At 35.5% G+C, this 22,555-nt stretch overlaps 1 protein-coding gene across 4 annotated transcripts; it reads left to right on the forward strand.

Annotated features, from left to right (window-relative positions):
- Window positions 1-5,845: 5,845 nt before the first annotated feature.
- On the forward strand, window positions 5,846-22,297 carry LOC110467058 (major facilitator superfamily domain-containing protein 12-like). 4 transcript variants are annotated; one of them, XM_021523948.1, is made up of 11 exons: window positions 5,846-6,040; window positions 7,480-8,008; window positions 8,512-8,719; window positions 9,232-9,358; window positions 10,303-10,545; window positions 10,839-10,931; window positions 13,266-13,358; window positions 14,292-14,560; window positions 14,853-14,983; window positions 15,541-15,562; window positions 21,053-21,180. In XM_021523948.1, exons 2-11 carry the CDS (start codon window positions 7,711-7,713, stop codon window positions 21,078-21,080), a joined length of 1,512 nt encoding a protein of 503 aa, XP_021379623.1. In that variant the 5' UTR covers window positions 5,846-6,040; window positions 7,480-7,710; the 3' UTR covers window positions 21,081-21,180. The 4 variants fall into 4 exon arrangements, with proteins under 4 accessions (XP_021379623.1, XP_021379624.1, XP_021379622.1 ...); XM_021523949.1 differs by lacking the exon at window positions 15,541-15,562 and adding an exon at window positions 18,310-18,351 and having other exon boundaries at window positions 21,053-21,118; XM_021523947.1 differs by lacking the exon at window positions 15,541-15,562 and having other exon boundaries at window positions 21,053-22,297.
- Window positions 22,298-22,555: the final 258 nt, after the last annotated feature.

Genomic DNA, 22,555 nt, shown 5'->3' on the forward strand with positions numbered 1-22,555 from the left:
AGAAAATCAATAAAGGTTTAGTTTTGTGGAGAAGAATTAAATGGTACCTTCCCACTAGTGCCAGAATCAGATATTTTAATGCACGTGTATTTCTGCACTTTTTATATTGCTCAACAGTTTGGTGTGGATGTTCCTAAAATTTGATGCAAAAACTTTTTAAAGCATAACAGCAGTTAGCAAGGCTGATTCTAGAAGCTCCGTATGACACTCCATCTGTTGACATGCTTTCTGTTTTAAACTGGTAACCAATAGCTGATTTGTATCTACTTAGGAGAGGTACAATGGTGTAACAATGTGTAAATAATCTTGTTCCGGGATATCTGTGCAATGATTTTGAATTATTGTCTGATGTTCATACAAGACGTACAAGAACAAGCCAAATCCATCTTTTACAGAAACTAAGACACCGTACCAAATTTTATGCAAATAATATTGTTGTATCAGGAAGCCAAATTTGGAACAAATTACCTAACATAATAAGGGCATCTACCAATGTGACTTCTTTCAAACACTCCTTCTGTAGCAACCTTAGGGAGTCTATGTGATTCCTTTTATTTTAATAATGTGGGTTTTAGTGAAAAACAACTTTTATGTTTCCTGTGATAAACCTGTTTACTCCCACTCTGTTTTATCATAGTAATTGTGATAATTATTTTAATGATTACCTATGTTATCATAATTCAAAATGTTTAATTTGCAAGCCCTGGTTTTTATAAGCTGTCACATGTATTCCCTTTTTAAGATATATATATACCAATATCAACATGTCTGGCAAACAGTTTATTAACATAAGATGTTTTACTATAATGTCTGTGATAATGTTGAAATTATAATTTTACTAACTGATATTTTACTAACAAGAGGACCATGTGGAGGATAAGCTTTGCTTAACAGGTTTTATCCTCAGAAATAAAGCTGTTTATTATATCCCTGTCTGACTCCCAATATAAAAACATTATTTTTGCACATTTTATTCTTGTAACCTTGACCAAAGGTAAAGGTCACCGATGTTTACCATTCTTATAAACTTTTTGATTATCTACCTTGTTGCCAAATATCAAGACCCATGGACTTTTTGGTATGAAGAAAGACAAATTAAAGGAAAAGTGGAAAGAAAGCTGTGTTTTCTTCTTTTAATCAAATGTGTTATATGACAAAATTACCGGTTGTCAATTTTTTGGCATTCCTGAAAAATAGACCAGTTGGTTGTAGAACGTGTCGAAAAGGTAATGAAATTTCACATACTTTACTGCTTACATCTTTAATAAAAAGAACAATTCTTTCTTGAAATAGTGTATAATATTCGGTATTATAGTTGGAATATGTTGCACACGATGATGATATAATTTTATGGTAATTGTGTCATTTAAATGCACCTTTAACACCCACATAGGTTTAGGTCAATGCGATCCCTTTTGTCATCAAATGAATTCTGAAACTAACTGTTCCTGATTGAAGCTTTTCATTCCCATACCTTTTTGTTTTTATCTTGTTTTGAAATTACAAGCGGGAGAGGACGCTAATGTTAAATCTCCATAGGCGTTGACCCTACCTTTACTAAACCTGTTAACCATCCCCTGTAAAGATAACACTGTTACAACAGTAATCACCTCTATACTGGAATGTGTACAGGATTGAGAACACATATCTAACGTAATCTACATGCATATAACCAGCAGCCTACCACACACATTGTTGGGTCTATATGTATCTGGTCACGTATTCACTCCGTCAGGTCACAGCTACTTCACGCATGGTTTAAAGAAATGACCCATATACTATATATTTCAGATTATAGTATTTTTAGCCAAGTGTTATTTAGTACCTAAGGTATATAGCTCTTATCACTCCGTTTGTGGTATTTACAACTACATGTGTATTGCTACATGGCTGTACAGACGTTTCGCCCCAAAACCGTTACGCCCAAGACCATTTCGCCCCAACTTTTTACGCATCGCCACAATTTTTAGTTCATTTCACCCCAAATATGGCAACCATATCGCCCTATATATTATATAATTGGGGAGGGGGGGTCCGTGTCTCACGGTATGACTGTAATAAATGAATGTAAAGTAGTGCAACACGATCACACAATTCCATACAGGACAATGTAGACTTCGTCCCCCGGACTACATAGACCAGCCTATGTTAGTGGGACGGTGTACTGTATGTGGGAGTGAAGCCGTGAGAAACTAGGGGGGGGGGGGGGGGGAATTGTTTGATGTGGAGAGTATAGGCCAGGCTGTCTGCATCAGCAAGAGAGGAGGGTAAGCTGGTCCAGTCCGCTATGGTCCTTGGCATGTAAGAGAACTTGAAAAAGTCTTCGGATGCCTGAAGTGGACGATAGCGGTGGTCATGGAATAACGTTACCCCCAGATACTTGCTAACTGGGACTACCTGTAGTGACCAGAGTGAGTAGTCGAAGGAGATGGGATTACGTGTTTTAGATGTCCTGATGACAAAGCATTTATCAGCATTAAAATGCATTCGCCAGTCAGATTCCCATCTCTGGAGGTTTATAAGATCTTGTTGCATCTGGATAATGGCTGGACATTACACTCGTTTCACATAAAACAAACACCCATCGTAATCTTGTGCACGACATTGATAACAATGCCATAAAAATAGCAACAACATCACGTTTTTACACGAATTCCATTCGATATATCGAAACTTGCATTGTACGAGTTACCTTCCTTCGAACAATTTTGATGATAAGCCATTTTCGGTCGCACGCACGTAAATGTATTTCTGTAGAACAAACTTATGAGGATCACCAAAGCACAGCTCTAAACTCTTTCGGGTTTTTTTCTGAAAAGAAATTGCCTTGATGCAATATATTTGTTATATATATTGTAGTCAGCTATTGACCTCTAAAAAAGCAGTGAATCGAATAGAGTAGATTTTGTACAAGACTTTGCTGTTCACAACTCTTTAAGCTAGGCTCATGGTCATATCTGTCACAACAAAGTGGACACCGTACGTACCTGTAGGTATGTCTGAAAGAAGGTTATGTAGATATCTTCTTTGGACTTCGTAGACTGTCTCATCTGGTTGAAATGACCATTTTTGGACTACGTGCGTTGCATCTACTACACATGCAGTGTCTTTTGGGTCTGTTGACAGTCCAAAACTCAAAGTTCATAAGGACAAGACAAAATTAACATTTACAAAACAAAAACATAACTGACAGGACAGCATAAATGCCGGTGGTCGGTCTGAATTAGTAAGCTGACCTCAATACAACCTTGATATGACCTTCACAATTAAGGTAAAGTTAGGATAATTATATATCACAAGTTATAACCCAGATAGCACACCGCCGATGGGCCAACGTTGGCCCAACGCAGGCATACAACATTGGCCCAACAGCTTTTTGTCCGTTGCCCCAACGTAGGGCCACTGGTGGCAGAAAATTCTGTTGGCCCAACGTTGGTCCATTGTCTGAAAATATTGTTGGCCCAACGTTGGGCCGACGTCTGATATTACTAAAATTGTACTCATGTAACAACGCTCGAACACCCCGCCCGGGATATTTTACCTTTCTGTCTGTCAGAGTTTAGCGATTTCGTTTTGTATTTCAACCAAACAAGAGTTACTTTCCCTGTAAATATGCAAATCGGGATCTGGAATTATCCAATCACGATTTTCCTCACTCTACATGCCATTATGTCACATGGGCAGAGGGTGCGAACAGGACATGGGGCTAAACAACAGAATTCGAATTGAAGTGATTTAATAACGGGTTGTCAAGTAAAATAGAATGTAGATTTTATTTTATATTCAACTGTTTCATTTACACGTTTTCACCCTTCTCGTCGATAATTGCAGATACATCAGTAACTTACTTTTGTCAAGACACTGCAACACGTACCCGCTTCCAATTTTTTCCCGCTAAGCTACATTAAGAACGAGGCTATACCGGTATCCGTTAGACTATGGTTGGATGATCAGTTAATTTTCGACCGTGGGCCAACGGCGAAATGCGACCGTTGGCAATGCAGCTTAACTCCGCCGTTGGGCCAACGTCGATATACGATCGTCGCATCGCGCCGTTGGCCCGACAATGTCTTGCTATCTGGGAAGTGATGTATATGTTATATACTATCTAGAAATGTTTTTAAGTATTCCTATGCCTCCATTTTTTTCAAGGAATGGGTTTGTATTAGGAACAATATTTTTAAGTTAATAATATAAGACACAAATTAGCTTCTCATGTTTGATGTTTGATTTTTGAATTTTGAACTTTGACCTTGATATGACCTTGGCAGTAGCGTCAAACAAAAATGTAAAACTTTAGAAAGTATGACCAATGCATCCATTAATTAGAAGAATGACTATAATATAAGTTACACCCATTTCTGCACCCCTACCCCCAGAATCTGTAATTCCATTTTATATAACAATATACATAACAAAGTGGCTACCATTTTTTTCCTCACTGAATTACAAGGAAATAGGTCTCCAAGTATTGATATGTTACCCATGGCATAAACAAAACAAGTTAATTGATCAAATTCTGTATTTTTGTTGAATGGACAATAAACAATAAAGACTGATTTGGAAAAAAACGATACTTTTTGCTGTTATTTGACCTTTGACCTTGATTTGACCTTTATAATAGAGGTCAAACTGTAAACTGTATGTATATACCATCTAATTATTGATATGGTGATGATGAGAAATGATACAGTACTTTCTGTACCCCTACCCCTTTTTTTCCAAAATATCATTTGTTTTGCCGGGGTAGGTTAATTGTATATGACCCCACACTAAAAAAAACAGTGGATTTCCCAGAGGGTTGGCCAGCTGAAATATGCTCTAGAAGGTCCATACTTATGAAAAATGAGGTCACCCTTTGACAGCAGGGGGTGTTCACTTAACCCCCCTGGCCCCTGTGGTATAAATGACCAAGCGTGGTCTTCATGCAGCTTTATTCTGAAATGTGACACACTGTTTGATGTGATTATTATTTTTTAATCAATCTGCTATTTCAGTGCATGCACATATACGTTCTTGTTTATTATTTTTTCACATTATTCTATTAATTCGACCACGGACTAATTCCGTGATTTACAATGTAACTTTTTTAGTTTAAATCAATTTTATTGCAACAAAAGACAAATAGATTGGACAAAAGTTATTGCAACTTACTTACGTCCTTTCCGTAACAGAAACTATATATACAAAATCAATGTGTCACGTAATAACCTAATACAAATTTATATATGTATATATATATATAAGATGTTAAAGATGGGTTACAGCAAAAGAGGTAATGATAGGATTAGGGACACCAACGTATAGTTTTTAAATATGTATTCGGAGAGTTTACTTGAGATCGCGTGTGTGATTTTCCCAATCGAGTCGGCGTAAGTAGTATAACTAATCTATACACACATATCCTTCTGCATTTCTAAAGCTCAATCACATTCCGTGCCGCATTTGCCTTTCTCCTGTGTCACTCCAAGTCCTTCTGTGAATTCCCCTGTGGTATAAATGACCGAGCGTGGTCTTCATGCAGCTTTATTCTGAAATGTGACACACTGTTTGATGTGATTATTATTTTTTAATCAATCTGCTATTTCAGTGCATGCACATATACGTTCTTGTTTATTATTTTTTCACATTATTCTATTAGTTCGACGACGGACTAATTCCGTGATTTACAATGTTTACAATAAATATTGCCGAAAATTAGCGAACCCATCGTAAGACACTGACTAATCTGATTCCGTGGCAAGACAGAGTGACCCGATAACAATATGAAACAGGTTATAACGACATATCTGAAATAGACTATACAAAAGGACTATACAAAAGTCACATGACTGATCACATGAGACGGTAGGAGTACCGTCGTACACAAACAAAGTGGAAATGGTGGTTGCATATGTCAGATAGTCAGCAGCTGATGCACGTGGTGACGCTGATATAAACTTTAGCTTATCAGTACCTCGTGGACGGCTGTCAGCTGACCTGACAATGGGTCTTCATGTGTGAGATATGCATGTTCTATTAGACACCCTACCCACTATAGGTAAGATATTGATGTAATATAGGTATATACTATAGCTGAGACCAGCATACGCTACAGACTGTACCTATATACTACAGAAAAGGAGGACAATTTCTTTCATTTGTAATAATATTTCTTAGTCGATGGTATGTATTTAAACAATTGCTGTATTCGACACAGTTATAACATATTGATAAAGACTGTAAAAGGAACCTTATATATCTAATGTTCATTCATTTATATTTTTCTAAAACTCAAATATGTCAATTTAAAGCTGTTTTAAAAGGACACATATCAGAGAGAAAAAAATATAGAAGTTTAAAGATAAGATTAATTACAAGGAAGTTGTAACAAAATTAAAGGCTATATATATGCCACCTTGCTGATGATACAAATTAACTTATAGGCAAGTCTGATCAATTGAGTTTACATCGAAAGAATCATGCTGCAGCATAACAGTAAAATTGACTGGTTTTAAAGTCGGTTGTCACTCCTCTGTAATCTTTAAATGACAAGTATCAACCAAGGGATCATCCTTTTTTTTTTTTATCTGAAACCAATCTAATAGCTGACTTTGTACAGCATATAGTTTGTATCATGACGTACATTGTCATGATTGAAACTAAATGCTGTACAGAGTCAGCTATTGTCACATACTCTAGAGGTGCAGAGAATGTAAGTTCATGAGCGCGACCCCTGGAATATTGAGGAGGTTGATTAACAGATTGGATTGGACATTGGTATAAACGTATACGTAAGGTGTAAGCATAAGCAGAACTTTCAATGACCCATCATTGGTCATTGCACATTATGCCTTCAGTTTACAGTAGCCGAGGGCTTATTGTTTTCAAATCTTAGCTATATTCTATGTATATTTCTATTTTTGTTTTTATGCAATGTAATTGTTATGCGTTTTTTCTGTGTCTCCATAAAGGAGCGGATTGCTCTGAAAATTTAACAACATTGTATTGTCTACAATGTTAGAATTCCTTCCTTGACCCATATATATATATACTACTATGTAAGCTTTTCATATTTTCTGCTCTAGTTCAAGAAGGTATGCACGTAGGTTATGATATCTATATAGCTACTATGTAACAACCTCAGTTTAATTACTAAAACAATAAATTTCCTTGACCAACCTTCATGGTTACTGCAGGTCAAATATGTTAAACCTCAAAAAACATTTTTGCCTCTAGCTACCAGGTGTGTGAAAAACTGTTTAGTTTCTTCAAACAGCTTTTTAATGTTGACAAATAGAAACAAGCGCGATCAACATGCACAGGTTACAAAAATAGTTAGATCAGTTTTTAACGTATACAATTAACAGTCCACCAATGAGAGATGATGCAGGCCTATGCTTGCTTTATAACATTATCTGTAGGTTAAATATAAAACGGCTGTACTCATTTGATCCTAATTTCTTGCACTAATTCTTTCTATTAATCATTGTTTTACAGGTGCAACTAAGAATTTCACCAGGAAAATTACTTTAGATTGTAAAACCACAAGTATGACTGAATTAATATTTAGATTATCAACAAGAGCCAATACTCTATTTAAACAGAACTTTTTATTCAGTGACTGTAGTAAAGAAAGTTTGGTATAAATAGGACAGAACACATTGGATCTGTCAATTTACACTTCATTATTATAAAGACTTCTGATTTAACATTTAATAAAATTTCAAAATGTCTGAGTCAGCGCCATTGCTGAAAAAGGCCTCCAGCCAAGCTAAAACTTTACCTGCATGCCAGCGATTCTTGTACAGTATGGGACATGTACTTAACGACCTCACAGCCTCGATGTGGTTTAGCTACTTAATCATCTACTTCCACCAGGTGAAACAATTTAACAACGTTCTAGCAGGATACTTGATGTTGATTGGTCAAGTGAGTGATGCTTTGTTTACACCATTTATTGGTTTCGAGTCGGATCGCACCCAAGGATTTCTGAAAATTGGGAAACGAAAGTCATGGCATTTGATAGGTATGTTTAACATAAATTATATGTTCTTAGAAGTCCATTTATATTATCCATACTCTGAAAACTCATCACTTGCAAGACTCTTGATCTGAAACCTCTATATATCAAATCCTGTTTTAATTAAATAGATGTATGAAATGTGTTATGATGGATTCTTTTAGGAAACAATATCAAAGTAAAAATGTTCAACTTGATAAATAATCATTTTCAGGAAAATGAGTTCTACTCACTGTACACACAAAAGTAATTGTCAGACTAACAAGTTTCCATTATCCATAAAAAAAACTGAAATTGTAGTTATATAAGAATCCATAGCTATAATGAACACATGGAAAAAAGTGTTAATGCAATTTTATTTTATAAACAAATTAGTATGTAACACTGTTTTGCAATTTGCTAAATAATGCATTATTACATGTCTGTATGCCTTAGACTGATTTTTTGCTGAGATAAAATTGTACCATCCTGATCATCTGATATATCTCTCCGGTGTTTTCCTTTGACAGGTACAATATGTGTGGCGTGCAGTTTCCCCTTCATCTTTAACGAATGTATCACCTGTGGCCATGCCCAAGATGGCTACCAGTTTATCTACTATGCTCCATTTGTGATCATTTTTCAGTTCGGTTGGGCGTCGACCCAGATCTCTCACCTGTCACTCATTCCTGACCTCACCACTAAAGAGGATGAGCGGGTCGAGTTAAACGGCATGAGGTAAAAAAAAAAAAGACTAATTTAATTTGAATAGGGAAAAAATTGTTTAAACCCTTCATCTTTCATAAATAAAAAGTCAGAATCTTATTTTTACCAACAGGTGAATATGTCGAGTCTTAAATAATATATCTTTATTACAGTCGAACCCGAATTCAAAGACCACCTTCTGGAAATCTGTAAAATGGCCTCGTAATTAACACAAGTTCGAATAATATAAGATAAATTGCAATGATGAGTTTTTAAAGTGGTCTCTTAACACGGGTAGTCTCACAGGCAGTTTGACTGTATATAGTGAGTTACTGTAAATATAAATGTTCTATGTTATATATTATATTTTTGTAACACATGAAAAGATGAAATCACAATTACATGTTTGTGAAGCACAATTGCAGAATGAATTAATTTGTATTTTGTGTAACGTAACCTTTCCTATGCCAGGTATGCCTTCACTGTGTTACCATTACAGAAAGAATTAATTTGTATTTTGTGTAACGTAACCTTTCCCATGCCAGGTATGCCTTCACTGTGCTGTCCAACCTAGCGGTGTTTGGCTTGTTTGCACTCCTCTTTTACCTCAACACTGGGGACGATGTTGGTAACAGCGACATGCTGTCTCCTGCAGACAACAACAAATTTAGAGTAAGTTTATTACCGTTACAGGATCATTTCTGAATGCACTATCATGGAGTAAGGTTTACTTACTCATCTAATCTATATGTGGTAGTGTTTTAGAAAAATAGTTGCTATCATGGTTACTTATTTAATCAACATGGTCAGTGTTATAAAACATTGATTGCTCTCATTGAAGCAATAAATTGCTTACTTATTTGATCTATGTTCACAGTGTTTTAAAGGATAAATTGCTGTCATATTCATGAGACACATTATTTGGGATTAAATTTACCTGGTAACTATTATATTGGCAAAGAGCCAAAGACACGGTCTTATTAACAACACTTTATGGATGTCATAAATAGGAACATATCGTAATATATTCATGTGACTTCAGTCAAGTTAGCTACTGGTGGCCAAGCCCTCTGGCTTACACTGTAATATTGCCGTAAACACATTTATATTGGCCTGATCTAAATATTACATATGTTATTGCCAAGCAATAATACTGACTGCAAAAGAAATAATTGTGATTCACTAAAATATGAACTGTACTTAATGCAGTACCCAACGCTTTCTAGAGTAACTCTAGAAACAATGCTTTGGGGCTGTTCTCATCAATTTCGTCCAATAAGTTCCAAAGTTATTTGGAATTTCATTGAATTCTTTCCATATTTGTACTGTATAAAGGCTCATTTGCAAAGGTCATAAAGAATTTTTGAAGGCTCTAGTCTACTTCACAGGTCATGGACATGGGAAACTTTGAGTTCTATCAACAATGAATGGCTATAAAACTTTCTGCAAGTGTACATACAATGCTGAGGTTAAATGTAAAAAAAACATACCAATATCATCTAACTAATTTTAAGAAATTTTCAAAATAGTTCAAAATTCAAGATATTTGAATACATTAATACAGGCATATGTAGCATGAATGATTTACTGTATCTCTATTTTGTTTTGATTTCTAGGACCTGGTATTTATTGTGGTCAGTTTAGGCGTAGTGGTCAGTTTCCTGTTCCAAATAGGTGTGAAGGAGGGCGTGAAGACTTTCACTCATGTAGAGGCTGAGGAAGCCATGTCCAAGTCTATGAAAACATGTTCGTCAATGTCTTCTTCCGCTGGAGAGAGCGGACAGTCCATAGAAATCTCCATGATGAGGCAATCCCTCATGTCATGGAAGGACTGGCTCAAGGAATCACAGTTTTATCAAGTAAGGCAATCTGACAGCAATGATTGGATAACAGAACCATCTACAATAATCTTTTTATAGACCATTAGTATGGTTCCATTGTTCTTGACTGGTCATGCTAATAAGATTTTTTTGTAATAATTCTAACAAATTTGACCAAAACGTTACACAATGAAATTCACAATTGTTTCAATATAAATAAAAATGAATTTGAAAATGAGGTTAATTAACCAGCACATTATAAAATTGTTTCAAATTCAAATTTAATTTCAACTGGTTATAATTACTAGTGTAATCTTTGTTTTGGTTTGCAGGTTGCATTGATATACATGTGTACAAGGTTGTTTGTGAATGTATCACAAATCTATCTCCCCTTGTATGTCACAGAGACCTTACAATTGTCCAAGGTAAGTTATCTCCCCTTGTATCACAAATCTATCTCCCCTTGTATGTCACAGAGACTTTACAGTTGTCCAATGTAAGTTATCTCCCCTTGTATGTCACAGAGACTTTACAGTTATCCAAGGTAAGTTATCTTCCCTTGTTCATCACAGATACAACTATCTCCTTGATAAGTTATCTCCCCTTGTATGTCACAGTTACAAATATTTCCTTCATCTCCCCTTGTATGCCACAGAGACTTCACCAATATCAAAGGTAAGTTATCTCCCCTTGTATGTCACAGACACAAATATCTCCTTCATCTCCCCTTGTATGTCACAGAGACTTCACCAATATCAAAGGTAAGTTATCTCCCCTTGTATGTCACAGACACAAATATCTCCTTCATCTCCCCTTGTATGTCACAGAGACTTCACCAATATCAAAGGTAAGTTATCTCCCCTTGTATGTCACAGACACAAATATCTCCTTCATCTCCCCTTGTATGTCACAGAGACTTCACCAATATCAAAGGTAAGTTATCTCCCCTTGTATGTCACAGACACAAATATCTCCTTCATCTCCCCTTGTATGTCACAGAGACTTCACCAATATCAAAGGTAAGTTATCTCCCCTTGTATGTCACAGACACAAATATCTCCTTCATCTCCCCTTGTATGTCACAGAGACTTCACCAATATCAAAGGTAAGTTATCTCCCCTTGTATGTCACAGACACAAATATCTCCTTCATCTCCCCTTGTATGTCACAGAGACTTCACCAATATCAAAGGTAAGTTATCTCCCCTTGTATGTCACAGACACAAATATCTCCTTCATCTCCCCTTGTATGTCACAGAGACTTCACCAATATCAAAGGTAAGTTATCTCCCCTTGTATGTCACAGACACAAATATCTCCTTCATCTCCCCTTGTATGTCACAGAGACTTCACCAATATCAAAGGTAAGTTATCTCCCCTTGTATGTCACAGACACAAATATCTCCTTCATCTCCCCTTGTATGTCACAGAGACTTCACCAATATCAAAGGTAAGTTATCTCCCCTTGTATGTCACAGACACAAATATCTCCTTCATCTCCCCTTGTGTGTCACAGAGACTTCACCAATATCAAAGGTAAGTTATCTCCCCTTGTATGTCACAGACACAAATATCTCCTTCATCTCCCCTTGTATGTCACAGAGACTTCACCAATATCAAAGGTAAGTTATCTCCCCTTGTATGTCACAGACACAAATATCTCCTTCATCTCCCCTTGTATGTCACAGAGACTTCACCAATATCAAAGGTAAGTTATCTCCCCTTGTATGTCACAGACACAAATATCTCCTTCATCTCCCCTTGTATGTCACAGAGACTTCACCAATATCAAAGGTAAGTTATCTCCCCTTGTATGTCACAGACACAAATATCTCCTTCATCTCCCCTTGTATGTCACAGAGACTTCACCAATATCAAAGGTAAGTTATCTCCCCTTGTATGTCACAGACACAAATATCTCCTTCATCTCCCCTTGTATGTCACAGAGACTTCACCAATATCAAAGGTAAGTTATCTCCCCTTGTATGTCACAGACACAAATATCTCCTTCATCTCCCCTTGTATGTCACAGAGACTTCACCAATATCAAAGGTAAGTTATCTCCCCTTGTATGTCACAGACACAAATATCTCCTTCATCTCCCCTTGTATGTCACAGAGACTTCACCAATATCAAAGGTAAGTTATCTCCCCTTGTATGTCACAGACACAAATATCTCCTTCATCTCCCCTTGTATGTCACAGAGACTTCACCAATATCAAAGGTAAGTTATCTCCCCTTGTATGTCACAGACACAAATATCTCCTTCATCTCCCCTTGTATGTCACAGAGACTTCACCAATATCAAAGGTAAGTTATCTCCCCTTGTATGTCACAGACACAAATATCTCCTTCATCTCCCCTTGTATGTCACAGAGACTTCACCAATATCAAAGGTAAGTTATCTCCCCTTGTATGTCACAGTTACAAATATTTCCTTCATCTCCCCTTGTATGCCACAGAGACTTCACCAATATCAAAGGTAAGTTATCTCCCCTTGTATGTCACAGACACAGATATCTCCTTCATCTCCTATTGTATGTCACAGAGTTTTATAAATGTCGTGTCGTGGGTAAGTTTAAAGTATTTGAATTGTGTATATTACATTCAATGTATACAAAATTTAATCTCATACGATTTGTCACACCAATTTAAGTTGTCAGTTACTATTCAATGTTTGTTATAGAAACAATTTAGAAACAATAAATTATGTAGCTTAATCAAAAATGGAAATATTATATTGTTTTTAATATGTTACAGGTCAATGTTGCGATAATGCCATTGGTAGTATTTGTCAGTGGACTCTTTACATCTTTAGTTATGAAGCCTATCAACAAAGCTATTGGTAGAAAAGTAAGTATTTATCATCATTAGTAATATTTGAATGACCGTGAATGGCAACTGCCCCACATAGGCATCAAACCTTCAACCCAGTGGTGGAGGGCTTTTGTGATCATAGATGGTAGCACACTTTAACCAATCGGCTACCATGGCCTTCAAAGAGGGGCATTACACATGCAAATCAATCACTTGGTCATTCCTCAAGTTGAACCTTTATGCAAAAAATGTGTTGGTTTCCACATAATCACATTAAAAATCATCCTCATATGTAAAAAATAAGTGACTTATTATGAAGCACAAAGCCACTTATTAAGACCCCTTGAAAGTAAATGCACCTTAAATGCACATACAGGCAGAGTGATAAAGTTGTTGGCAGTAAAGTTTCTTTGGTCGCTGACTCATTAATAGCCAGAGTTTCCTCTGGCCCTGACACCAGACTTAGACATGTTGACATGTATACAGATATCTGGAGTATAAATGTCAAAGTCTGGTGTCAGGGCAAGAGGAAACTCTGGCTAAGTCATTAAGTACATGGAATGTTCAGACTTTTTGGCAGCAGAATCTCCAACTCATTATAGAGTTCTTAGGAACCTTAAATTTACCTGTGCCCATATATATGCATGGTCCTAACAGTTGATGCTTACTCAGTTGATGCTTACTCACTTGATGCTAACACAGTTGATGCTTACTCAGTTGATACTTACTCACTTGATGCTAACACAGTTGATGCTTACTCAGTTGATGCTTACTCAGTTGATGCATTAATTCTAATGGTTGCATCTTGAAAGTTTTTTTTCAATTATGAAATTGAATCTAATTTTTATTGCAGTACTTATTTTACGAAAAAAAAAAAAATCCTGGTAAAAAAATAAAAGGAATTTGAAAAGTTTTGTACAGATCATTTCGTGTGTGTGAAATATTTATAAATTCTTTTTGTAATTCCAGGCTACCTACTTAATAGGACTGTTGTGCGGTTTAGGAGCTTGTATTTGGATATATTTCCTAGACAAATCTACAAAACACTATTGTTATGGTGTATCAGTGTTCCTTGGCATCGGTGGCTCCACCATGCTGGTTACCTCCCTTGCTATGACATCAGATCTGATTGGACAAAATACAGAGAGTGGAGCTTTTGTGTATGGTGCTATGAGCTTTACTGACAAGCTTTCAAATGGGCTCGCTGTTGTCCTTATTCAACATAATCATCCCTGCACGTAAGTTAACGATCAGGTTTCAAAATGAAGTAAGTTAAGGTTTATTCTGTAAGATAATTATAATATCTCCAAATATAGGTAATGAATATAATGAAATGGCCAATCGAAAAGAAATAGAATTGTTTAATGGATATTTCGATATTTGTTTCAAACGTTCGAGTTTTAAAAATTTGTTTATTTTTTTGTACAGTTTGAGTTTTAAAACTTATTAGGTAATTTTACAATTGTATATGACCATATTGGTTTCTATGAAAACACTAAAACACTCTGTCTCTACAATATTCAACCACAGGAGCTGCTGTCCGCTATGTAACCAGTACTTCAAGACCGTGCTGACATTTGTCCCCGGAGGAGTGGTGCTGCTCGCATTTGTCGTCCTTTGCACTCTCATCCCGACAAAAATAGGCACGAAGAAGAAAGGATGTAAGTTTAATGATGACTTGGCTTGACAACCATCTTTTTCACGATTTACTGTTGTTACAAATTTCTCATGAAGATTTTGTAACTGATACTGAAAACTAAAGCACCATTCAAAAATTCGAAATTATTTCATGACATTATGCTTAACACGTTATTTCTGAGATACAAATTTCTGGATTTTTTGTTTTGTGATTTGGCAGTTATGTAGTATATCAGACGGGCATGTATACTTTTGATATGAAGGTAGAGTGACAAGCAACCACGAGACCGTATAAGTTTGAAAGAAATGGCTGAAATTTCACATCCTTTATGAAAGAGATATCTATACTGACAAGAAACCAATTATCAGAAATGTCGTCAGGACTTGCACGCAAGTGTTTATTTGCATAAGTATTTAAGACATGTTTGTTATCTGTAGTGATAAACTTTTTTATTATTTTTTTATTTTGTTCGATAAACAGAAGCATGCAAACGTGTCTCAAAAACAATGTTTTGTGATATAAGATAGCGGTATTTCTAGTGAACACATTGATGATTATTTACCATTGCCCTTATTCCAGTAGTTTGTACACCACAGCCTTGGTGAGTGATTTTCTGAGGCATGTTTGCATGTAGTATCAATATGCATAGCATTATGATCATTCCAATTGTATTTCATCACGTGATTGGTGTGACATATGGCACCCATTTCTGCTTTGCAGTTTTAAAAATTGCCCATTTAATCAAGCCTATTACTTTGGCAGATTAAAATAACAGCACCAAACTAAATTATTTCTTCTTGATACTGAGTTGACAGATAAAAATGAAGGTTACAAGATCTATTTGTAATATAAATGTATCATTAGTTTGAACTGAGAGGTAACGTGCATTGAACAAAGAATCAGAGGTCCAGTAAAACAGCAGATCAACATTAACATTCCCATGCATTCAGTCAGTGGAGAATAAGTGAGTAAGTTTAGCATAGGGGCACGACACAATTTATTAGGCGCCCTGTGAAGTAACCCTACCACCCTGTTACCTGTAAATTGTGTGATGGCACGCTGTTTATTTTAATGTTACCCTAGTACCTGATCTCCAATTAACTGTGTGTTAGCTAGTATAGCTGTGTAGGTTGTAAGGTAACCCTACTACCTTTTTATTGTAAATAATGTCTGGACCATGTACCCTTAAAGTAACCCGAAAGCCTATAAATTGTGTATTGGCCTTGAGCCTTGTAAAGCTTACCTGCAACCTTATTATTGTAAATTGTTTCTCAGACATGCACCTTGTAACCCTTAAACCCATTTAACCTGAAACCTTATTATTGTAAATTATTTAAATTGTTATAAATTACAGTAACCCTACAATCCTATTCTACAGTAACCCTACAACTTTTCTACAGTAACCCTAAAACCCTTTTCTACAATAACCCTACAATCCTATTCTACAGTAACCCTACAACTCTTTTCTATAGTAACCCTAAAACCCCATTCTACAGTAACCCTAAAACCCTATTCTACAGTAACCCAACAACCCTAATCTACAGTAACCCTAAAATTCCATTCTACAGTAACCCTTAAACCCCCTTCTACAGTAACCCAACAACCCTTTTCTACAGTAACCCTAAAACTCTATTCCACAGTTACCCTAAAACCCCATTCTACAGTAAAACTAAAACCCCATTCTACAGTAACCCTAAAAACCCATTCTACAGTAACCCAACAACCCTATTCTACAGTAACCCTAAAACCCATTCTACAGTAACCTTAAAACCATATTCTACAGTAACCCTAAAACCATATTCTACAGTAACCCTAAAACCATATTCTACAGTAACCCTAAAACCTTATTCTACAGTTACCCTAAAACCATATTCTACAGTAACCCTAAAACCTTATTCTACAGTAACCCTACAACCCTAATCTACAGTAACCCTAAAACCTTATTCTACAGTAACCCTACAACCCTAATCTACAGTAACCCTAAAACCATATTCTACAGTAACCCTACAACCATATTCTACAGTAACCCTAAAACCCTATTATACAGTAACCCAACAACCTTATTCTACAGTAACCCTACAATTCTATTCTACAGTAACCCTACAATCCTATTCTACAGTAACCCTACAACCCTAATCTACAGTAACCCTACAATTCTATTCTACAGTAACCCTAAAACCCTATTTTACAGTAACCCAACAACCTTATTCTACAGTAACCCTACAATTCTATTCTACAGTAACCCTACAATCCTATTCTACAGTAACCCAACAACCTTATTCTACAGTAACCCTACAATCCTATTCTACAGTAACCCAACAACCCTATTCTACAGTAACCCTACAATCCTATTCTACAGTAACCCAACAACCCTATTCTACAGTAACCCTACAATCCTATTCTACAGTAACCCAACAACCCTATTCTACAGTAACCCTACAATCCTATTCTACAGTAACCCTACAACCCTATTCTACAGTAACCCTACAACCCTATTCTACAGTAACCCTAAAACCATATTCTACAGTAACCCTACAACCCTACCACCCATGGTGTCTTGCTTCTATGGCTTCCTTAAATGTATGTTTTAATTTCCAATATTCAGATGATTATCACTTTAAACAACTTGTAATTAAGTACCACATTAGAAATACCACATGATTAGTTATATAACTATAAAACTTTGTTTTTCATGGTGTTTTTGTTTGCTTGAATACCATAAAAAAGTCAGTAAGATATAGGAGAGCAATGCGAAAGTCTTGTACAAAATCTACTCTGTTAGATTCACTGTTTTTATAGAGGTCAATAGCTGACTACAATATATATAACAAATATATTGCATCAAGGCAATTTTTTTTCAGAAACAAAAAAAGGGTTTAGAGCTGTGCTTTGGTGATCCTCATAAGTTTGTCCTACAGAAATATATTGAATTCCTCTTTCGTTGTCTAGCTCAATATTTGTTAAGTTGCTGTCGTTTAACTCTTGAAAACTGCAATTGGGACACAGACTCCAGGTTCTTCCTCTTTTTTTTCATATGACATAGGGGAACTAACTACTGAATAAAAGGAAATTCCCCAATTTAGGATTTCAAATGATAGTATGGGAAAATATTTATTACTTCAGTGTCCATTTTTAAGCCACATGCATGGGTGACTGGATGCTGTTTTATGTCATGGGCTAATGCCGACTTGCCATGTGACAGTTACACACCAATGGTTTCTGGACATTATAATTGTCCAAGGTATAATATCGGGATTATTCCATGTTAACATTGTTAATTTGCTTGTAATTAGTAGGTAAAACATCACTGTCAGCTAGCTAACACACGTTTTAACAACTTAATTACAGTGCTGACTCTCCTAGCTAAGCCTTGATGGACTTGTGTGAAAGGTACTAGCTAACAATTATAGAGGTCACTCTCCACTCTGAGCACTGTCTATTCTGAACTTCTGTAGATAGTATTAATGCACCATTGTTTCTTTACAAGGACCAGTAGGATTGTCTGACTGGGAAAAACAATCTGTAGTTTAATCCAGAACAAGACCTGTATCGGGGAATTAGCCATGTAAACAGTAGCCATGAACCACCTCTGTAATACCAAACCTAAACCATTCATTTATTAGATATTTTATAAGTAATATTGAACAAATCCTGTAACAGTAACCATAAACCTCAGTCCTGTAACGTTAACCCTGAACCAGTCCTGTAACGTTAACCCTGAACCAATCCTGTAACGTTAACCCTGAACCAGTCCTGTAACGTTAACCCTGAACTAGTCCTGTAACCTATTTTACAAAAAACAGCAATAAACTAGTGCTGTAAGAGTTAAACATCCAAATCTTGTGATGAATATTTTATAAAATGCAACTATTAACCAGTCTTTTATCAGTATAACCAGTCTTTCATCAGTATTTGTGAACCATAACACTGACAATGAACCAGTCCTGTGTTTGATATTAATAAAATAGTGCGTGTTTATGAACCAGTCTCCTGTTTCAGTAACATAACTATGAACCACTCTGGTAAATGTCAGTCATCTAATAGCAATTTAGAACCATGCAGTCCTGTAACAGTAATGTAACCCTGAACAACTCTTGACTTGTAATGGTGAACCAGTCCTGTAACAGTAATGTAACCCTGAACAACTCTTGTAATTTAGAACCAGTCCTGTATCAGTAATGTAACCCTGAACAACTCTTATAATGGGGAACCAGTCCTGTAACAGTAATGTAACACTGAACAACTCTTGACTTGTAATGGTGACCCAGTCCTGTAACAGTAATGTAACACTGAACAACTCTTGACTTGTAATGGTGACCCAGTCCTGTAACAGTAATGTACCCCTGAACAACTCTTGTAATTTAGAACCAGCCCTGTATCAGTAATGTAACCCTGACCAACTCTTGTAATGGTGAACCAGGCCTGTATCAGTAATGTAACCCTAAACAACTCTTATAATGGTGAACGAGTCCTGTATCAGTAATGTAACCCTGACCAACTCTTGTAATGGTGAACCTGTCCTGTATCAGTAATGTAACCCTGAACAACTCTTGTAATGGTGAACCAGTCCTGTAACAGTAACAGTGAACCAATTCTGTACTGTGTATTATATAAATTTGAACGAGTCATGTAATCTTGAACTAGTCCAGACCTTACACAATTACCACAAACCTGTCCTGTAACATTAACAATGAACAAGTCCTGTTTGAAAAATTTAATAAACAGTCACTGTGAACGAGTCAAGTAAGTCGTTATGAACCAGAATTGTTTCTATCAACAAGTCCAGTAAAAGATTTTGTGATCATTCCTCTACTGAATATAATACTGTTTAAGTTTTCAGGGTTTTACTTTCATGTTTTAAGTGCACAATTAACACATACTAGCCACTAATCTAAACTAACTCTCACCTTTTTGCATGGGGTTTATATTTCATATATTTCAAGTCACAAACACTGTTAATTATACTGATGGTTGTCACTAAAGTTCATGTGTACACATAGTTATAGAGCAACACAACACTGTCACAAGACCAAAAAGTTTAATTAACATGATTTTCTATTCATTGATGGCAATATTTCACTGTTAAGAATTATAAATTAATGCATGATTTTTCCAATATTAAAGTTCAGAACTTAACATAAATACCTTGAGTAATGTCATATTAATTATTTGCATTAGAATAATTTAATACAGGTTGGCATATAAAGACAACATTTTAATTGAATAATTTTCTCTCATTGTGCTTTTACATACTTGCCAACTCTTCCTATCTAGGAGCGAGACGCCCGATTTTGGATTTTTTTAATTTAGTATTTTTAACCAGTGATGTTGCATAACTATTCCTTTATTCTAAGTTTTAATAATAGAAAAAACTAGAAATATGTCATTTGAAAGGGTGATATTATTTTGTCTCTTGGGGGGTATTTATTCTTGTTTTGAGCATGTAGAATCTCAATGGATAATTTCAAAAAGTTTGCAAGTGTGCTTTTATCTTGAATCATCAGTAAAATGATATATTATTAATTTTTCAGAAAATATAAGAGGTAAACTTATCAGTGCAAGTTCAAATGATTATGATTATAATTTTTTTCCTCAAATTCATTTGCAGAAATTACATGACAAAATCAGAAAATTTCTAAAACATACCAACTATGTTTCCTATTTGATAAAAATATTAGTGTAAAATATTCAACCAGCAAAATCAATATTAAATTTATGTATCATAACATATAAGCACTTCCTTTCAAGGCCACTTAGACCTGAATTCCAAGAAAAATAGACATTGTGAAATTAACCATATTAGAAAATTTGCCAAAATTTGGAACGTTGAATTTGACTCTTACATTACAGTAAGAATAGGATACATGTACATTGGAATCATATTTATGAATAAAAAACCCGAAACTAATTTACTGAATTTCTACTTTTCATCTTCATTTTAAAATGAAACAGGAAATTGTTAAAGCCAATTAAGATGAAAATCTTAATAAAAAAAGTCTTTGTGCACATTGAGAAAGAAAAAAAACCCATTGTTAGCGATTCTATTTTGAGCAATTGATGTCTAAAAGTACATTTTTTGTTTCTTCCACAGTGAGACTTCTGCAGCCAGTGATGAATAGAGAAGATTCAAATGGTGCCATCCCCGGAGCGATAACGTGTCCGACGAGTCGCAACATTAGCATTGACGAAGAGAGTGATGACCACATTCAGCAACTGTTGGCTAAAAGTCCTAGTGTCAACTCCTGTTGATACAAACACGACTGATCATAGCAAGTACTACGCTTGTCTAGTAAAAGGTCCAATGTTGTATGCCCTTCTTGCAAGAGTTCAAGGGAAAGGATTGCTAAGCTCTCAATCTCTGTCAGAGTTATCAGAGACTTCTTTAAGAACAATTCTACATATTTTTGTGGTTGGCACCTACGATCAGTTTACTACACTGTTGTATAAAGTACAAATGTATATATACCTGAATTTTTAAGTACAATGTGTATTTGCTCTGAAAATGCATAACTTGTGCTAGAATTGTCCTCAATTGTATTTCTTTCCTTGATTAATCTGAATTGTCATGAATGATGCCTCGTGATCTGCAGGTTTAAGGATATTTAGTTCAAGCACCCTTCAGAAAGCATTATACATGTACCTGTTATTTCAAGGAATAATACTTATAGGACAACTTTATTGGCCAAAGCTGCATAAATTGTGTTGAAATATTGTACACGGTTGTATGGACAACTCTGAGAATGGAATCCAGAGCTAGAACCAGGTTCCTCAGACCATGGTCTTATCAATGTTGGATAATTATAGAAACTTACAGATCTGTATGTATATAATATAAGATTGATCACACAAGCTGATAAAGAGAATCTTGTACTCCTGCTTGTATATAATATAAGATTGATCACACAAGTTGATAAAGAGAATCTTATACTCTTTATACATGTATCTGATATAAGATTAATCACACAACCTAATGAAGAGAATCTTGTACTCCAGCATGTATATTGTATCTGATATTATTGAAAAGCAAGTTGTGATTAAGAGAATCTTACACTCCTGTATATATCTGATATAAGATTGATGAAACAAGATGATAAAGAGAATCTTATACTCTATATATAAGATTGATGAAACAAGTTGATGAAGAGAATAATTTCATAATCTACATATCTGATAAAAGATTGATCACACAAGCTGATAGGAGAATCTTGTTCTTCTGTATATGTAAACATTGTATCTGGTGATACTGATAAATATGTTGTGATTAGACAATCATACACTCCTGTATGTAGCTAATATATAGAGAATAATACATGCCTTTTTCCATATCACACCTAGTATCAACCCTCGACCAATATCAGGCCGAGGGCTGATATTGGTCGAGGGGTGATACTGGGTGTGATATGGAAAAAGGCATGTTTTATTCTGTTTATTATATACTTACTAATAAAAACTACTATCTTATGATCTATTTTTCTTTTGAAATATTGAAAAACGAAAAGTTTCCAAAAGGGGTGTGATACAGGTTTTGCGGGCAGATACAGGTTTTGGGGTTTGATACGGCGGGTGTGATACGGCAAGGGCTGATATGGAATAG

This window comes from Mizuhopecten yessoensis, unplaced genomic scaffold, assembly GCF_002113885.1.
Source record: "Mizuhopecten yessoensis strain PY_sf001 unplaced genomic scaffold, ASM211388v2 scaffold11155, whole genome shotgun sequence".
Taxonomy (NCBI): Eukaryota; Metazoa; Mollusca; class Bivalvia; order Pectinida; family Pectinidae; genus Mizuhopecten; species Mizuhopecten yessoensis.

Coding starts and splice junctions, on each gene's coding strand:
- LOC110467058 (XM_021523947.1), top strand. CDS start 7,711: ATGTCTGAGTCAGCGCCATTGCTGAAAAAGGCCTCCAGCCAAGCTAAA. Junction 10,546..10,838: donor AGGAATCACAGTTTTATCAA/GTAAGGCAATCT, acceptor TTTGGTTTGCAG/GTTGCATTGATATACATGTG. Junction 14,561..14,852: donor CAACATAATCATCCCTGCAC/GTAAGTTAACGA, acceptor ATTCAACCACAG/GAGCTGCTGTCCGCTATGTA.